The sequence below is a fragment of the Coccinella septempunctata genome, chromosome 8, assembly GCF_907165205.1.
Source record: "Coccinella septempunctata chromosome 8, icCocSept1.1, whole genome shotgun sequence".
NCBI classification, from domain to species: Eukaryota; Metazoa; Arthropoda; class Insecta; order Coleoptera; family Coccinellidae; genus Coccinella; species Coccinella septempunctata.
Window position 1 is genome coordinate 15,746,570 of NC_058196.1, and position 19,719 is coordinate 15,766,288.

At 35.0% G+C, this 19,719-nt stretch overlaps 1 protein-coding gene across 3 annotated transcripts in view; it reads right to left on the bottom strand.

The window, feature by feature from the left end:
* The window catches only part of LOC123318911 (pituitary homeobox homolog Ptx1), a 90,568-nt gene extending 71,634 nt beyond the window's left edge, over window positions 1-18,934 (bottom strand). The window contains exons 1-2 of one of the 3 annotated variants that reach the window (XM_044905690.1): window positions 18,579-18,927; window positions 10,374-10,731 (exon numbers count right to left, since the gene is read on the bottom strand). In XM_044905690.1, the coding sequence (XP_044761625.1) occupies window positions 10,374-10,650 (277 nt within the window). In that variant the 5' untranslated portion in view covers window positions 10,651-10,731; window positions 18,579-18,927. Of the gene's footprint in view, window positions 1-10,373; window positions 10,732-18,578 lie in introns of all 3 variants that reach the window. The other 2 variants (XM_044905691.1, XM_044905693.1) reach the window with 2 other exon arrangements.
* Between the last annotated feature and the right edge of the window lie 785 nt (window positions 18,935-19,719).

The following is a 19,719-nucleotide window of genomic DNA, read 5'->3' on the forward strand; positions in this document are numbered from 1 at the left end:
GTAGACGGACCATGTTTTGGATTTACCTTAGTCTATCGTGAATTTTTGAGAATGTTTCAATTGTGTCAAAGCGATAATAAATTTGTAGTAGAAATTAAATGGTGTATTCCGTAGATGGAAGGGTGGAAATCATAAAATTATTTTGTAGAAATAACGATACTGCTCAAATAACAATGCATGGCTTTATTTAACGAACGAGATCCTGGAAAAAATGCATCCGCTGCTTACGTTGTGCAACCGATTGCCAAATTTGACTGTATTCGGAAACAAAAAAATGGTGCATGAAAGAGACGAAGCGAAGGACTTGGCTGTTTTAGGTCATGTAGCAATGGATCCGACCTTTAGTACTAGGAAATTGTCCGATGTATCTGGTGTTTCACGCACACCAATCATGAGAATCCTTAAATAACATATATTCCATCCTTATAAGATACGATTGGTTCGGGCACTGAATGAGGATGATCTTGATAACCGACTATAGTTCTGTGAAGTGGTCAGTGAAATGATTAACGGTAATCAAAACTACATGATCCATATCTGTTTTTCGGACGAGTGTTCATTTTTGTATTGTAAACCGCCATGACTGTCGGTATTGGTCACATTAAAACCCAAGACTATTTCGTGAGGTGCGTACTCTGCTTCCCCAAAAATGAAATGTTTGGGCGGGTAGTTATAAAAATCACATAATCGGCCCTATTTTTATACCCGGTAATCCCACTGGCCAAATTACTTAAATCTATCGGAGAACGCTATTTATTCAGCCCTCGTGTAAGTACTGGAGAATTCAGAGGACCTTCAAACGATCATTTTCCAACAAGATGGCGCACTACCTCATTTCGTTCAACCGGTGCGTCAGTTCTTAGATGAAAATTTTCTTCACACCTGTATTGAAAGAAGGGGACATATTAATTGGTCGCCTAGATCCCCTGATCTGGCTCCACTGGACTTTTTCCCATGGGGTCACCTGAAATCTAAGATTTACGCTACCCAGCCTGAGTCACTGGATGATTTTCGATCTCAGATCAATAATGAATGCCATGAAATTACACCAGGAATCTTGAGTAATGTAGGTGAACAATCGCAGCAAAACTTTTATTATTGCATGGATGTGAATGGTGCCCATTTTCAGCATTTAATAAAAAAAAGTAGGTACTATCTCTATTCTACCTACATTTGGTTTTCGATAGAAATTGGGAAGCCAACTTTCAAGATCAGATAGTACTCGATAAGATTACGATTACGCAACACCCGTTATTCCTGTTCAAAATCAAGGGATTGTGCTCATCCCCGTTAGAGAGTTGCAGTTACGGGAATGGAAATAGCAGAAATTGACGGGTCCGAGCGATTCTCCTGTGGTGTTTGATGGGGCATCAAATCTTAATGGACTTCACTGCAACTGCGCTTGAGTCTTATAATTCTCGAAAAGCTCTTAGCGAACATCGAATTTAAGATACCCTTCATACAGGGTGAGTCTTTGACTCGTACAAATATTTGAACAGTAGATTCTAAAGGTCAAAAGAAACACTTTTCCTCTCTACAATTTTTTCCGAATCGGCTCTGTCTAAAATGTACAGTCTGTTAAAAAACCATAAAAAAATGTTATCTTTAGTTCTATCTCACAAACGGTTTTATCGAATGAAATGAATTTCGGAATATGGTTTTTCATTTATTTGATGAATTTTTTTCGAAAACACGATATCACCCACGTCTTCCGGTTTCCTCATTAGGACCATTATGTACCATAAAAATAGCAAAAATTCAAAGAACCCAACTCTGGAAACTAAGTTGGATGCTATTTACTCAATATTTGAAAATTTTGCAAAATAAAAGTTTTCGAGTAAACTGATGTTCAAAAATTCAAAAGTATCTGTGAACTTGGGTACTTTGACCGAATGCAACTGTTTTTAAAAGATCCACAGAGGTGTAGTGTCACAGATTTAGCCAGTTATTCTGAAGGTAATTTTGCTTTTCAGGGGTGGCACAACTCATTATGAAAGCTTAAAATCGCTTATATCTTTTTATCAGGGCCGAATCGGAGAAATTTTATAGAAAAAAAGTGTTCATTTCGACCTCAAGAATCTGTACTGTTGAAATATGTGTACGAGTCAAACACTCACTCTGTATATAAAATAATAAATAGTTTACTATTGTTATCTTTTTGATTAGTAGCAATATACTAAGTAACAGCCAACATGGATTCATCAGGGGCAGGTCTACAAAAACTGCCATATATCAGTCCATTGAGAAAGTAGAGAAAGTACATACATATATTTGCATTATTCCTAGATCTCTCGAAGGCATATGACAGCGTTGACTGTGAAATACTATTGGAAATAATGGAACACTATGGGATAAGAGAACGGATATTAAACTGGTTCAGATCATATTTAACGGAACGTAAACAAGGAGTATTGATAGCAGAAAGAGGATAAGGAATAAAATCGCACAAAAGCCAAATCAAGCAAGGCATACCACAAGGTAGTATATTAGGATGTATTTTATTCCTAATATACATAAATGACTTAACAGGGGTAATAAGAATTGAAGAACTTATGGTATTGTTCGCTGATGATACCAATGTGTTACTCTAGGTAAAAAAAATTAATTAAAAAAAAATCGGATACCTTCATCAGAATAGAAGAATGGCTGAAATCTCGAACACTACAACTCAATGCTGGAAAAACAAGTAGGTACATAATGTATGCTTTAAAACTCAACACTCAACACAGAATATACCAGAAGACTTAACTATAGGTGAAATACATTTTAACCTACAAACAACTACAAAATTCCTAGGATTGACATTAGATGAACATCTCACTTGGGGAGAGCATATAGAAAAAACAAACACCAGCTTAAATTTCGTATGCTATACCATCCGAGTGCTGTCCAAACACCTGAGGAAAGAACTGTTGAAAACAGTCTATTTCTCTAACTTTGAATCAAAAATGAGTTATGGAATAATTTTTTATGGATCGAATAGAAATATCAATAATATCTTTGTAACACAGAAAAAGGTTCTGAGGATTATTTTGGGCTCAAGTATAGAGAATCTTGTAGGGGTCTATTCAGGGAGAATAAGATTCTCATAGTCTATGCAGTTTACATCCAAGAATGCCTAAATTTTGTTCTTCAGAATAAGCACCTTTTCGAAAATGATTTGGGCCCAAGCAATTATGAGAGAAGAGACCCACACTACATATATCCTAAGCATCACCTCACAATGACTGAGAAAGGTTGTAAGTATTCTTGCTTGAAAATGTTCAACCGACTGGCAAATTACATTAGAAGGGAAACAAATGTAAAAAAATTTTAAAAGGCAATATATGAAATGTTAATAATTTTTATAATAAGTTGTAATTCTTTTGTGTTTTGACACTATTTTTGCTCTTTGTATGTAGTGATTAAAAATGAAGATGTTTTCTATTCTATTCTATCTTTAGGATAAATTCATATCAATGTAATTGATTACATTTCCTCCGTACAGCAATCGTCTTCGCATATCTGAGGAGAAGAAAAGCCTCTCCTCTTCCTCTTCTCCCTTTTCAATCGAAAGACAGGGGCGAAATCATCCATCCCATACATCCTGCGACAGGACGCGTAACGGGACCTTTAGCAGGCTATTTATCGCTTCCCCGACCCGGGCGGGATTATCCGAAGCGAGAAAAATGAACTTTCCACGTTTTCCGATCAGACACGGCCGAGTAATTCGAAATTGATATCGGCGCAAAAAAAAGAAGGAACGTATGAGAATCCGGCCAAGTGGCGATGCGTGTGTGCGGAAACGCGTGCGGGTTTATGACACCTCCCGACCGGGCGGTAGATTAGCGCGTTATTCCGCCCGGATGGCGTTATTGTTACGGGCCCCGCGATCGGCCGCGGTGGATTAGCGCCGTCGAAGAATTGGAGGGATGCGGGGGGAACGGTGAATAATTACCGGGTGGTTTCTGTTTTTACGGTGTGGAAAATTTTGTTTCCCAAGTTTTTTAACGGTTTGTAATTTGGCGCTGGAGCGATAAGGAGCCTTTGGAAATGCCTCATACAATGGGGAATTCTCCTCGATTTGGGTTATCCCTGCATATGCAAGTTCCAACTGAATACTCATGAGTTTCATTCATGATTTTTTCAAATTCACCGCGGAAACTATTCAAAATCATCCTTCAAATATGTGGTTTTAAAATTTAAATCGCTTTGTGCGGAGTTTACGATTTGGCAACAGCGCATACAAGACAATGAAAAAACAATGTCCGATCAGCTTGTTTATAATAAAACAGCTGTAGATCTACAGGCGCGTACCTACTGGCGAGCTTCAACTGCAACCGGCCATAAAAATCCCATAAAATTTTACGACCTTCCTCGTTCGTCGCAGACTTCATAGACAGCCATCTTTGTCTATCTCATCAAGATAATGCATTTGTTGTCCTTTATTATCAACGCATATTTCAGTCGATATTGCCAACTTGTGCAATCGAGATGAAACGCTTTAAACTTTAAATACCCATTTTTATTTTTCATTTTTAAGCGCTTAAAATAAATTTTTTTGGGAAACAGTTGAAATAGTTTTTTCAAAATGTGACGGTTCAAAGATATTTCATAAAAAATACATCATTTTGGTCAAAAGGAGTATTCCCTATTCCTACCGCATAGACATAGACAGTATAGACACCCATCTGCCTAGGCAAATCTAAAGACGTTTCCCAAAAAAAATTGTTTTAAGTACTTGAAAATGAAAAATAAAAATGGGTATTTAAAATTTAAAGCGTTTCGTTCCTATTGCACAAGTTGGCAACATCGACTGAAATATGCGTTGATAATAAAGGACAACAAATACACTATCTTGATGAGATAGACAAAGATGGCTGTCTATGAAGTCTGCGACGAACGAGGAAGGTCGTAAAATTTTATGGGATTTTTATGGGCGGTTTCGGTTGAGGCTCGCAGTACGCGCCTTTTCAGCAGCTGTTACTTTATAAACAAGCCATTGTTCTTTTTATTTTCTAATAGGCGCTGTTGCCAAACCGTAAACTAGAAATGAAGCGATTTAAATTTTAAAACCCCATATTTGAAGAATGATTTTGAATAGTTTCCGCGGTGCAATTGAAAAATCATTAATGAAACTCATAATTATTCAGTTTGAACTTGCATATGCTGTGATAACCCAGAATGAGGAGTTCTCCATTGTAGTTATAACTCTGAAATTATGGCATTTAGATATAGGGACCATAACATAAAAATATTTTGTATTTCTTGAGGATTTCCAAATACAAAAATATACAGGATGGTCGACATAAATTCTTCATAATTATTCCGGAAAAGATAAAGATCTGACAACAATGTGAATACCACCATTATATCGGCTATATCACAAGATTCTTGCACACCAAAATCTATAAAAATCGTGCGATCCGTTCCCGAGATAATGTGGAATTCTCCTCAATTTGGATTATCACAGCATATGCAAGTTTAAACTGAATAATTATGAGTTTCATTAATGAATTATCCAAATGCACCGGGGAAACTATTCAGAATCATTCTTCAAATATGAGGTTTCAAAATTCAATTCGCTTCCTTTCTAGTTTACTATTTGGCAACTACTAGAAAATAAAGAGAACACTGGCTTGTTTATAAAATAACAACTGCTGATAAGGCGCGTACTAACTTGCGAGCCTCAACAGCAACCGGCCATAAAAATCCCATAAAATTTTACAACTTCCCTCGTTCGTCGCAGACTTCATAGACAGCCATCTTTGTCTATCCATCAAGATAGAGTATTTATTGTCCTTTTCCATCAACGCATATTTCAGCCAACTTTTGCAATCCACATGAAACGCTTTCAATTTTAAATACCCATTTCTATTTTTCATTTTTTAGGGGTTAAATTTTTTTTTTGGGGAAACGGTTGAAATAGTTATTTCAAAATGAAACGTTTCGAAGATATTACATAAAAAATACATCATTTTCGTCAGAAGGAGTATTTCCTATTACATTACCTTTGCTAAAGTCAAAATTATACATAATATAGGGTTTTTCAACAAGAACTTTGTTTTTCACTATGGCCCCACCGGAACTACATGAAATTTTTGACATTTGGTTTCTGACATATCTATAGTAGAAACTTTGGCAATTGTTGCAATGAATTCCATTTCACTCAAAAATCATTTCAAAATAATAAAAATTCACTATAAAAATGGTGGATCTGTAAAAGTTTTACAGATCGGTCAACATAATCGAGAGATGTTAACAACTAAATTTTGGCCTATTGTTGAAGATTTGGAGATCATAAATATGTGGTTTCAACAAGACGGTGCCAGAAGTCACACATCTACCGAAACAATGGATTTATTGCAAACAAAATTTCCTGATCGCATAAGTTCATTTCATTTTCAAATACGTCATGTATGCCACAAAGCTGACTGGTAAAACCAAAAAAAGGAACGATTTTTAAAGCGGTAGATGTAAAGTTCAAAAATATTTGAAAATATTGAAGAGAATGGATACCACATGATTCGGCAATAAAACCAACATCGTGAAAACAACTTAAATTTTTCCTCCTAGAACACTCACGAGCATGCAAATCAACCCCTCGTACCGTTGACAAATGAACATACAAATTGTATCACTAAACACTTAGTCATATCAGCTGTTCAACACCATCAGATGGAGATCTTCGCAAAAGGGCCATCAAGCCATTGAATTCTCGCATTACACGGTCCAATTGGCCGTCGAGGGGGTATGAAGATACCATCAATATGCCATCAGAAATTAATGCATATTGTTCGGCTACAATAGGGGTGCACTTGTGTGCTACCCCTCTTTCCGAATTGGTGCACATATATATTGCGGAAAAATCGACTATGAATGTTTCAGGATGATGTTTTGATATAGAATGAGAAAAGGGTGAGGTATAAAATTTTTTAGAAGCAGTCATTCAGAACTTTTGGCCACCGGACGTCTTCCTTCCAGTGAACTTTGACCTACAGACCTTCATGTGCCTTATTAATAAACTACATCTTTTTAGGTAAAAAGTTTATCTTCACCCACCTGAAGATGCTATTGTGATAGCGAAATACGTATATTGTGGTTTAAAACTCATTTTGTGAAAGTCGTATAATCTCTTGTAACTTCAATAAGTGTGTAATAGGGAATATTTCTTCTGACGAAAATGATGTATTTTTTATGAAATATCTTTGAAACGTCACATTTTGAAATAACCATTTCAACCGTTTCCCAAAAAAAAAATTTTTTAAGCACTTAAAAATTAAAAATAAAAATGGGTATATAAAGTTTAAAGCGTTTTGTGAGAATTGCACAAGCTGGCAACATGGACTGAAATATGCCTTGATAATAAAGGACAACAAATGCATCATCTTGATGAGATAGACAAAGATGGCTGTCTATGAAGTCTGCGACGAACGAGGAAGGTCGTAAAATTTTATGGGATTTTTATGGCCGGTTGCAGTTGAAGCTCGCCAGTAAGTACGCGCCTATAGATCAACAGCTGTTATTTTATAAACAAGCAGATCGGATATTGTTCTTTTCATTGTCTTGTATGCGCTGTTGCCAAATCGTAAAATCCGGACAAAGCGATTTAAATTTTGAAACCCCATATTTGAAGGATGATTTTGAATAGTTTCCGCGGTGAATTTGAAAAAATCATGAATGAAACTCATAATTATTCAGTTCAAACTTGCATATGCAGTGATAACCCAAATTGAGGAGAATTCCCCATTAGAAGGGTCACAGTGAGGTCAAATCAGAGTACGCCAAAATTGGAAAAATATTCGAGAAAAAAAGTGAATAAACTTTGTGTGACAATCTATCGCATCGAATCCATCAAGCGGTCAGACCAACAGCAACGTTTTAACAGCAGAATGCAACCCAGATAAACGAAACGCGTTATCTAATCTGCGGTTCTGTTTGATTTGAAAATTATCTATCGGCATATAATTTGTCATGTAGGTATCGATATAAAACGAAGGTAGGTTATTTCGAACGGTGTTCGTTACGAAAATGACGGGTAGGTATATCTGGAAAACAGGAATGAGTGGCGTATTTTCCTTGGATTAAAGTATACAGTTAATCCCGACAACTACCGGCGTTGGATCAAAGGGACCAAAGGATTAGTTTTGTATCTTTTCGAGAGCGTTTCGTTAGATCGTGTTCAAGATTTGAAAGGAAAACGATAACCTACTCGAAATTAATTCAAGATTGAGGATAAAATGTTTTTAAAATATGTAATCCGGTTTATTTAGTCGTGCAGAATGATGATAGGAAATTATTGTTTGGTTTCTACTCGTGATGACTTGTTGTTTTCACATTAACATTACATACCCTGTATGATCATGCTAAGCACATTTTTAGATTTTACTTTGACTGAGTTGCATTGATATTCATGGTCACAAAAATGAGAAGATTTTAACGTAGCAATCCATTAAATGTCATCTCATGAAATTTTGAGGTTAGGGAGCAGTAAAAGTATTGAAACAATTCGATGTTTTTTGGAACGTTTTATAACATAAAGGTTCCACGACATGTTTCGGCTGTTGCTGTTTCCAATGTACAGGATGATCTTATGTTAACGTATATAGAAATTGTCAAAAACTTTCCTAAAGAGTGGCACCACTGCAAAATTTGAAATAGTACAATATTTATTGAATTCAACATCTCATTATCACCCTGTATATCCAAAACAAAAGCTCTCAAGCAAGTAAAATCTTTTAGTCTGAGTGGCACCACTGCAAAATTTGAAATAGTAAAATATTTATTGAAATCAATATCTTATTATCACCCTGTATAACCTAAACGAAAGCTCTTAAGCAAGTAATATCTCTTAGTTTGAGTTCACCCTCATGACTACTGTTAATGGTTTCTGTTCGGCGCATTCTTCCAGGGATACCCTGTATACTAGGTGCCTACATCAACATATAGAAGAAGAACTTCATACGGAAGTTTATCCGAATATTGGTTTTGAATAAACAGGCTGTTGAAATTAATTCCCTGTACATAGTTATTTGATAAATAAAAATAAATAAATAAATAAATAAATTTATAAGTTTTTCGAACTATGAAGAAGGAAAGCAGTGAAAATTTTTACACTCTCAAGATTTTTTTAATGAAGTACAAGGTACAACCATTGACTCACTCTGAGTCAGTGGAGGCTCAAGAAAAATAATTTTTTTCTTGGTATTTTTCATGATTAATAAATCTATAGATTATTCGCGTTGTAAAATAAGCCATGCGCCCTCTGGTGGCAGTAACTCAAATATGGCATAGAAAAAGGACACAGAGTTGAAGGATCGTGCAAAAGCTTAGCAACTCAAACTGAAAAAAGGTAAACCTATACAGTCGAATTTTAGGTGGAATACTATTTATTCAACTATTCACTAAAATATTAAAACCTTCCATTATGAAACGATAAGCATTTGAGGTTATGAAAACAATAACAACAAAAGCAGCCATATTATGGCTCCGGAACTGCACGCCCTAAACGGATTACGCTCTATCGAAGAAAAGCAGATGCTGACCATGGTTTCGGCCTCATTTGACCTCGTCAGAGCAACATAGCTTCTTCTCCGATAGAGAACGTTGGGAATTGATGAACCCTCATTCAATACTGGGAAGCGGTACTGAGTACTATCCAGTAACACAGCGACTACTGAGTACTATATAGTTACACAGAGCGCCACCCAGTATGAAACGATATCATCAATCTCCTCCAGATAGAAACCCAGACGAAGACAATAGTATATTCGAATCGGCGTACTGAATTAGAGACAATATGGGACATATGCTAATGTCTTCGTGTGGGTTTCTATCTGGAGGGGATTGAATCGGATCTCGTTTCATACTGGGTAGCGCTCTGTGTAACTGTATAGTTAGTATTAGTCAGTAGCCAGTATAGAATAAGGGTCCATCAATTCCAAACGTTCACCATCGGAGAAGAAGCTATGTTGCGCTGACGAGGTCAAATGAGGCCGAAACCCTGGTCAGCATCTGCTTTTCTTCGATGGAGCGTACTCCATATAGGGCCCTGACGATGGCAAATTGCCTAGTTCAATTCAGATAGTAACACTTGTTGATATTCATATCAGCGGGTGGTATGCATCTGAATTAATTCTTATTATTGTATTCATTGCCTCACTATTTAGGCACGACCCTTTTCATCATATATTATTTATGTTCTGTTCTACCATCTTGTTCGCTCTGTATAGGTCGGCGTGTAGTTTGGTGAAGTTATTGTTTTCAGTGACATGACGCAACAGAAAAGAATTGTGTGTGGTAAAAAATCGAACTTATTCTTTCAATGTTCCCTAGTGAAACATTAGAATTACTAAGAATTTCTCGAACTCCCAAATAAAAATTGTTTCGCTCACCACGTTTCAGCTTCTCCAAGGGCTCGTGCGAGTGCAGGGACGGCGTGTGGGGTACCACTCCGTGGTGATGGGGAGAATCCAGGTGATGACCCAGCACAGAGGTACCTCCGGACATTATTCCCGAAAGGGCAGAATTAACAGACACTGCTGAACTGACAGAATCGTGAAGGTGATGAACGCTACTGTGGTGGAGATCGGATGATGTGCTCGTTGTTACGCCACTGACAAGGTCTTGCAGACACAGGGCCGAATCGGATAAGGATTCCATACGCTCCATTATTGTGTCAAAGATGTGAAGTTAGGAGCTTCTCGAGGTTTGACGCTTAAGATATGGAATTAGCTTGTTGCTTCATACCATCTGGAACAGAAGAAAATTTGAAAGAAATCGACCAAAAATATTATTTTTTATAGAAACAACATGAAATAATAACAGAAGAATGAGTTATTAAAAAGTAATACCTTTGGTATTCACCATTCTGTAGAAAAATGCCCAAGTTTCATTTCAAATTACGCAACTTTTCATGTAAATTTGGTATTTTGCCAGAGGTGGGGGGCAGTTGAGTTTTTTGAAGGACAACCTTAACTTTCGTGTCAGATATGGATAGATCTTTTGTTGATGATGATGGTTTTTGATAAGGTTTTTTCATCAAAAAACCTTATTATAGGAATGAGATTGTTTATTATAGGAATGAGATTGTTTAACTCAATGAATTTGAATTTTCACTTTTTTCATGTATGTATTTTGAGGTATGAATGACATACAATGCAGTGTTGATGTTTTTGAAATATTATCGAAAACACGTGATTTTCGTAGGATAACAATTGATGAATTAACTGAATTATTATAATCTCAGTAACAGAAGTTGAAGGAAAGTAATACCTCAAGAATCTGCATTCAAAAACGTTATTCACTATAGTTCTTAATTTACGCTTTCATTGACGTAAATCCTTGATTTTTTTTAATTGAAGTTCAAGGACGTCTTGATAAGCATTTGCAGAGGTCGCCCCAGTAGGAAGCATTTCCTAGTTGTCACATGCGTCATTTGACAATTTTGACATGACAGCTTTGAGGTTGTGTTTATGTTTGAATGTGTAAAAATTCGCATGATTTTCAATTCTTTTCTGTTTATTCCAAGTTTCTAGGTTGACTTAGTTATCAACCAAAGTTCTGAAGTTATTTTGACAATTTGAAGACAATCTTCCAAGATAGCAAAATGCCAAGCTTGCTTTGTTTACTTTGTGGTGGTGATGAGACAAATGTTCAAAAATTGCATAATTTTCCCAGAGATACAGATATATCTCTGAATTTTCCCCGTAATCCAGCAAGGTAAGTTAATATATAATTATTGCTAAGGTTGTTCTGTTTCTTAAACCAAAGAACTAATAATGTCTTCCGTAAATCTTATAGAATGATATGTAAAATAGTCGTTATAAGCATGGTCGATCTATGAATGGAATCTTTTTTGCAATGTGCTAATATTATTAAACTTTCAGATCTAAGGAATGGCAAGAAATACTAGGAATGGAATTCGCGGGTGAATCTCTGCATTCATTCAAGATCCGTAATAAGTATTTTTCACCAGATTCATATATGGATCTAAGCAGATTTAAGTTTCACAGATCCGGAGTTCTTATTCCTTGGCAAATCTCTGCAAGAACTATTAAGACACATGAAGTAAATATGGAATTTCATCTGTAGAATCTGAAAAAGGTATTTGAAAATTGCGATTTTGTGTATACGCCCTTCTGGCACGAAACCCTTCATATGATAACACATAACATCTCAACTCATTTTGCAAAAGTTTTGTTTCTTGTAGTTGTTGAAGAATAGTTATAAACTGTTTCAGAAATTATGACTGATGAAGTGACTGAGGCAGCTTTGGATGATCTTAGCCTTGCTCAAAAACCCCACATTTGGCCACACCTAGTATCAAGGAAGAAAATATTCAGAAATTTTGATGAACTTTCAATAATGGATAGTACATACACCAAGAAAAAGGCCATTAATAAAAGTCATTCATAGAAGGGAGAACAATCTGAGGAAGATTAAAACCTTATGAAGGGAAAATCCCAAGATTTAAAAGCTCTCACAAATGCTCGCACAAATGTGTGTGAAACTAGTGTGGTATGTAAAATTGTGAAATTAATGAAATTAGAAAAGAGAAAAGACAGTGAAAAGAAAAATAAATATAATTCAACATTGTAAAATTTCAAATTCATTAATTTCACATTTTTTTTCTCTAAGTTCCATTTACTTTGTATTTCATCTGTAAAATAAAATTTACCTATTGTATATATATATACCTATATCTGTTAATTATTGAATTGTTTTTTACTAAAATTGTGCTGGGACTTTTTTATGTTTGGAGTGGAAATATAGCTATGAATCTTACTGATGTAGTTTTACATTTCTTATTTCCTTAGTGAATAAATGAAAAAAAAACGAAAAGTGCTGGAAATAAATCAATGAGTTCAGAATCCAACAATGCTTTGACTATATTTTTGAAGTGCGTAGAATATTATTTTGAATTGAGAAAAGGTGAAAATCAAAGGGAGAACAAAAAAAATCATATTTTGGGAATTTTTGAAGCTGACTCTTTGAAACTCGGAATAATTATTGCGTCCTGTTCATTCGACTGTTGTCTGTTGACAGGAAAAAAGTTTCTCTTTGCAGATTCACTGACTTGATGATACTTCGGGTGAAATTTTGAATGCAATCGTAAGAAAGTAAAAAGCAAAATCTTTTTCTATTATCTTACCCGTTATCGATGGACCAATTTGTTAATAGTAGTATTCGATTCCATACAATTCTCTCCCTATATAACAATGACATCTATCGTCGCTTTTATTCAGTAGCAGCATCACGACGCTTTCATGGCGCCGGCCGACCGCCTGTCTGAAACGGCATCTGGCAATAAGCGAAATCCTCACTATCCATCGCAAAGCCGCGGTCTTAACTTGAGACCGGAATGCTTATGGTGAGCCCGAGTTAATAATTGCCATATTTCCTTCACACCGTCTGACTGAAGATCCTCGGGAAATCCTCAGACTAAAAACTGAGCCAGTAGGAGAATTTTTATACTCCGTTTAACGTCCAAGGGACTTCGTGATGAGACTAATGGACTATTTTTGTTGTTGTAGGATCTTTTGATTCGAGAAAACAAGAAAGAATTTCCAGTGTTTCTATCTATTTATCTGGTAGTAGAATCTCATGAGAATGTTCGACTTCGGATAGGTCCCTATCTTTATCAATAAAAATTTACTAATTAATTATGAAAGGACGATAAAACACGTTTCAAGCGAAGTTTCGATTATAAATAATAATTTCAAAATCTGCAATCCTGCAAAAAGAGACGATTGAGTGTTTTCATTGGAGTCAGGGGTGGAAACACAATTTATAATAGAGGAAAAGGGAAATGAAAAAAAAATAAAGCCAAACTTTTATTTACAGAATACCAACATTGTGATTAAAGGTATTTGTTGAGATTGGATTTCACCAGAAAATGTTTATAGATTTTTTTCCCTCAACATCCCCAACACAAGAATTCAAAATTAAATATTGTTTGTAGAAAATGCTTATTCTGCGTTGCTGATTCATTTCATTTATAGGGTTAATTTGCATCGTTATTAATTGATGAAGCCTATTGAGCCCGATGCTTGTGAATTAAAAGTTAGACATTTTTTTTCTTAATCAGTTTGTTCAAAACAATGTTGTCTGAGTCTAATAAATGGTACAGGATGAGTTACAAGTAACGCAAAAACTTCATATCTTCGTATGTATCGAGGTTTTTACTATTCTGTACAAAATTACTCGTTCAATTTTTATTTCGAATTACGTAACTTTTTATGTATAATTGAGGTGTTAGTCATACCTCAGTTTTTTTTTTATCACCAACACTTTTTTCACTATAGGAATAAAATAAACTTATTGAATTCAAATTTTTCTGAGGTTATTGGCATACACATTTGGAATGATTTATGATTTTGAAAAGTTATCGAAAACATGGTAGGGTTAGTTGTTAAATTATCTGAAAAAAATTTCAATAACAAAACCAATTACGTGCTCATTTGAACAAGAAGAAGAAGAAGATTTCCTCTTATACTTAGTACTCTAAGAAAAAGGCGCAAAAACAACAATCATTTCTAAAGTGTTGAATGTATGTCGTAGACCTCAGAATTCATAAATTTGTGAAAATTCTAATTTAATGAGTAGTCATCCCCATCACACAAAACAGTTGATAAAAAAACCTTATCGATAACAAAATCTTATCGAGATCAGCATCAAAAGGTTTGAACATTTATGTCACAAAAAGTAAGGTTGCTGTACAAAAACACTCAAAAAATATCCTTACCTCGTTAAGGGTGTGTGACAAACACTATCTGACTTTTTATTTTTTGGGTTATTTGCAAGCTAAATCCTAAATTTAATGAACCCTTATTGAAATTTTTGTCGGATAACCGATCTTCAAGAGACTTGTCTTGTGAAAAGAGAAATTTCCAAGAAAAGCTATATAGACTACATTTTACTCCCCACCATTCCACCGCCATCATGGAAAAAGTAAGGAAAGTAATGCAAACTTGTCCTGCGAAGCGGCCTTTTCGAGCATTTTTTACAAAATAGTAATCACCTAAGATACAAATTTTGTGCGTTACTTCGTACTCACACTGTATTGAAATAATATTACTAAATCGTAACCTTTAGAATTTAACACTTTACACAGACAATACTCAAAATCTTCAGAGTTATTCTCCTGAATCTTCTTATTCAGAAGTTTTTCATCATATTCAATATAACACTGAAGAACATAAAGAAGAAGCTTTCAAGAGAATATTTTGATTATTTTATGAGGATGATACGAAACAAAATAGTTTTAAAATTTTGAACGGACTTTCACATTTCAAAACGGTATATTTATTTGGATATTCAAATAATATCCTTCGGTTTTCAGTTTATTTTTAGTGAAAAATCCTCTGAAGGATCTCTTATAATTGTAATCTTTGTATTTTCTCGGTATTTTCACATCATTGGGAATTTTTATCCTTATTATAGTACTGTGAAAGTAAACAGGCAGAATTACTCTAAGCTTTTTTGTTTCACTAGGTAGGTATATGGTGAAAACTAAGCTATCAAGAACAGAACAGTACAAAAACGATAATGAGTAAAAATCCCTTCTACATGATATATAACTAATTCAACTAATCACGCACCAAAATGGAAAAAAAAATCATCATGAAACGACAAATTATTAACTGAAAAACTTGGGCAAAATTGAAAGAGAACAAAGGAAAACAAAGGTTGTTGTCATCATTCGAAAATAGCCTCTGAACCTGCTATCAGATAATCATTTTCGACTGAAGAAGCCTGAAATTAGATAGTACCGATAAAAATAAATAATAGAGCAATAAAATTTCAAGACCTTCTTGAAATCTGCCGCCAAAGTCTCGTATCGGGCCTCTTATCGAACAAATCGTATTGAATTCAATTTCGTAATGAGAAATTAAATCAGATAAAAGTTTCATTGATCGATAACTCAGAAAATTTCCAGATATCCAAAAACAGTGAGGAATTCCATGCAAGTTCCAGGAAAAATATAGTTGTTTTTAGTGCCGAAAGTTCATCCTCAAAATCTAGAATTAATAAACGAGTTTGTTTTATTTACCTTTTCGGAGACTGTTTAAACAGGTGCAAACGAAAAAATTTTTAAAATTTTTGGACGGTTGATTATTTACCTATCTATTATTGATAATTTTAAATATTAACTTTTCTAATACCTAATCGTTTCAATATGATTTTTAAAATGAATTATGAATAACAATGAAAAATTATGAAGAACAAATGAATGAATGTAAACGAATATCCTACTGCCAAAAAATTGAAACACTTGCAAATTGAATTGCTGTTTAAAATATGCTTGTTGTGTGTATTGAAAGATTAATCAGGCCATCTCCATATTTTATATTATTTTATTAGATGATGTTTCAGCAATATTTCACTAGCCCTATTCAGGAAGAAATAGTTTCAACCCAAGAAGTTATTTGCTCTATCTAATTCAACTCCAAAAAAAAAGTCAAATCTGACAAGTGATCAAACAACGAAATGTGATCAAAAACTTCACTCCAAATAATCAACGAAGAGATTAAGAGTAGAACAAATACGACAAAACTTAGCTGGTATTTGCGTAAAAGCATTCTGACTGTTAGCATATACATCCTAAAAGAATATTAAATATTTGATGTAGAGAAACATAGTCAACGTTGTTAAGGTATTCGTCAAATTTGTTCAGTCCTAATTTTATTAAGGTGTTAACTGATAACTGACTGAAGAGTTCCCTAAGTGGATGTTGGTTCGATTGAACGAATGAAAGAAGATATTGAAAATTTTTCAATTGAATACCAAGGCTTTCTCTAACGGTTCAATTTTCAAGGAATTCAAATCAAATACTTAGTTAATGTTTAGTAGTTCCAAAAATCATAACAAGCTGCGACTGGACTTTCAAGGCCTACTGATGGGATTTCCTCAATCAATCTTGAATGGACTATACCGAGGACTATACCAAGCTGAAAAATATGACTAACCCTAAATTTCCGAAGATGTTATTGGACAAAGGTTTTTAGTATTTTCGTATTTCACATTGTTGTGATGATTTATGGCAACCCTTTGGGATCTATGATTGTATTGATTAGGCAAAATATACGATAAGCAACTTAACAGTTTGGCAAAGGAATCAAAAATCAAAGGATTAAGTGTATTTATTTTATTCATTACAAGATGATATCCCAACTAAGCAATCCCAACCTATTAGATACTGATACCTACGTTGACTTTTTTCTTTACTGTTATTATCATTGTTATCAATATATCCAGGAAGAGTTATTTAACCTTTCAAGATTTTTTTAAAGACAAGTGGGTATCTAGGTATACATAGAATGACATAAACTCTGAATTAATCTGTATTTTGTCTATATAGGAACGAGTCTATATAGGTTTAACCTGTAGAGATAGATTGATAGGTTTGTTACTTCCCTCTCGACTGATTTGGTGAGTTGATTGCAGATTAAAGCATAAAAAAACATAATATTTCGTAAACTAAATATTGTATCATAGACTGGGATACTTTTTCTATCCCATGACCTAAGCTCATTCTATAAAATATCGTAGGTAATTTGTTTATGAATGTCGCCAAAAGTATACCTATGTATGAATTTGCATTATATATTCATAATGTGTATATCAGTGTATATCATAATGAAACAAATGAAAATAGAAAAAAATAGAAGTAAAATTTGATGAAGAATATATTGAGGAAAATTTAAAATTTTTGTGTTTTGGTTTAATCGATGGTTTCTTATGTAGGTGTATACTCATTGAGATTTTTCAAATATTTAACACAGAGTTTAAAACAATCTAGAGTGAAGTGATTAATAAAAAAGGTGATATACATATTTCGAAAACTATCTGAGGTAGCTCGTTAAAATTTGGTAAAACAATTGGGGACTAATCGGCAGAGATTCTTCCTTTTCTTGGCCCTGATCGATCCATTCTGAGGGTAGAAAATTGATCATAAAGTTAGTCAAAGGAGTTCTTCAGTTAGAGATGTAAATACGCAATTTTTTAACGCTCTATTGCAGATTATTCTTTGAAAATGTGAAAGCTCGTCTGGAAGTCTTCACCGAGGTCTTCACACTTTTCACGTTGTGATAAAATAGCATGACTCTGAGGTCATAAATAATTTTTTTTCAACGTTGATTTGAAATTTGTACTTGAGTTTGAATGTTTCTCGGAATGTTTCCTACTCATAGGTATCACTTATGAAATAATAGACCATTTGGTGAAATTAGCGACGTTTCAGTTGACTGCGGATGCCTTTATCTATATGGCTGAGACAATCATCCTTTTCCTCCATTGATTTTTTCTATCAACAAATTTATTTATGGTGGAATGCCTAACCCAACACATTTTTCTGGCAATGAACTAAATTTGTGACATAATTTATACCTTAGGTTAAAGAGACTTAGTCCGTATTTTTATGAGACTGATAAAATCTGCTGGGTTTCAACCGGCTCAGCCTCAATAAAATTAAATAAAATACAACATGTGTGATGATTCCGGATAGTTTATCACAGCCATCGCCAGATCCAACATAAGCTGGAAGGATCAAATGTAACCTGTGCTGAGCCTTCCGTCAACAAATTTAAAATATTCACCTGTCACAAAAATCCTCCTGGAACGCAGTCCGAGATCACAGAATTTATCACAGTCACAGAAACCTTCGGCAATCCTTACAAACAAACTGAATCCACCGATTGATCCGGCACAAATCCGTCATACAAAAACTGCCCGACGCCGCGACCACTAATCTCGTTAATATCTTACAAATCAGCGCGGAAGACGGCCAGACGCCAGATCGGTCTGCGAAAGTATTAAAAAGTCTTAAGCGCTTAATCGGGTCGCTGATATCGGTTAAAGCGCTGCACGACTTGATACGACAAAGTCTCTATAATCTGGGCCACTTCCCAGCGCGGTTTAACCATAAGTCGTCTACTCTATATATCATCATAGGCGGCCGTTCCACGTTCTGGTCCTTCGAGTCGGAGGTTCGGCAACTCTCGGAATCGTCAGTCTCTGTCGCTCTCGTCGCGTGTAACATAGAACTCTCTCGTTTCCTATGCAACTAGAGACCGCCCCCTCGTGCGTGACGTTAGCGCACACTCGCTTATTGTGCCCTCATCTCGCTCTGTCACGTTCTGGTGGTCGGTGGGCGGGGTTTAGTGAGTCTTCCGAAGGCGCTAAGTCAGGGAATCAGTGGGAATAGAGTCTGGAGTTTTGGGCGACGTCCTATGCTTGTATATCTCTTATAAACCATTAACTGAATGTTATTCGTAATTCTTTTGTCGTTATTTCCGGAGGATTTTGTATTATTGGGAATGGTTTTCGGTGTTACCTGCCTCGGTGGTAGATATATGTAGTTACGAGAGTGGCTTCTTTAAGGGGAATTCGGCCTTTGGGGGTAGATTGGATTAACTTAGGTTCCGTTTGGAAGAGGAACTTGTTGATGGGTGATTCAAGTCGATTATATGTCCTTTTTGTGGAATTACCATTTTCATCTTCCTATAAATTTGTAATGATTTTCGGGATTGGCAAATATTTCATAATTCTACTTCAAATGTCCTTTCGGAATCAAACATCCCTGGTGACCAGTAACATATCAATTTTTTTTCAGATCCAATAGAGAACTTTTGTTATGTGTTATTTTTTTGTAACCATTACGTGTCTGATACCATATTTGGGTTGTGCCCGTGCTGTATGCGAATTATATCCATATTTTGTGAATGTCATATTCCCGCT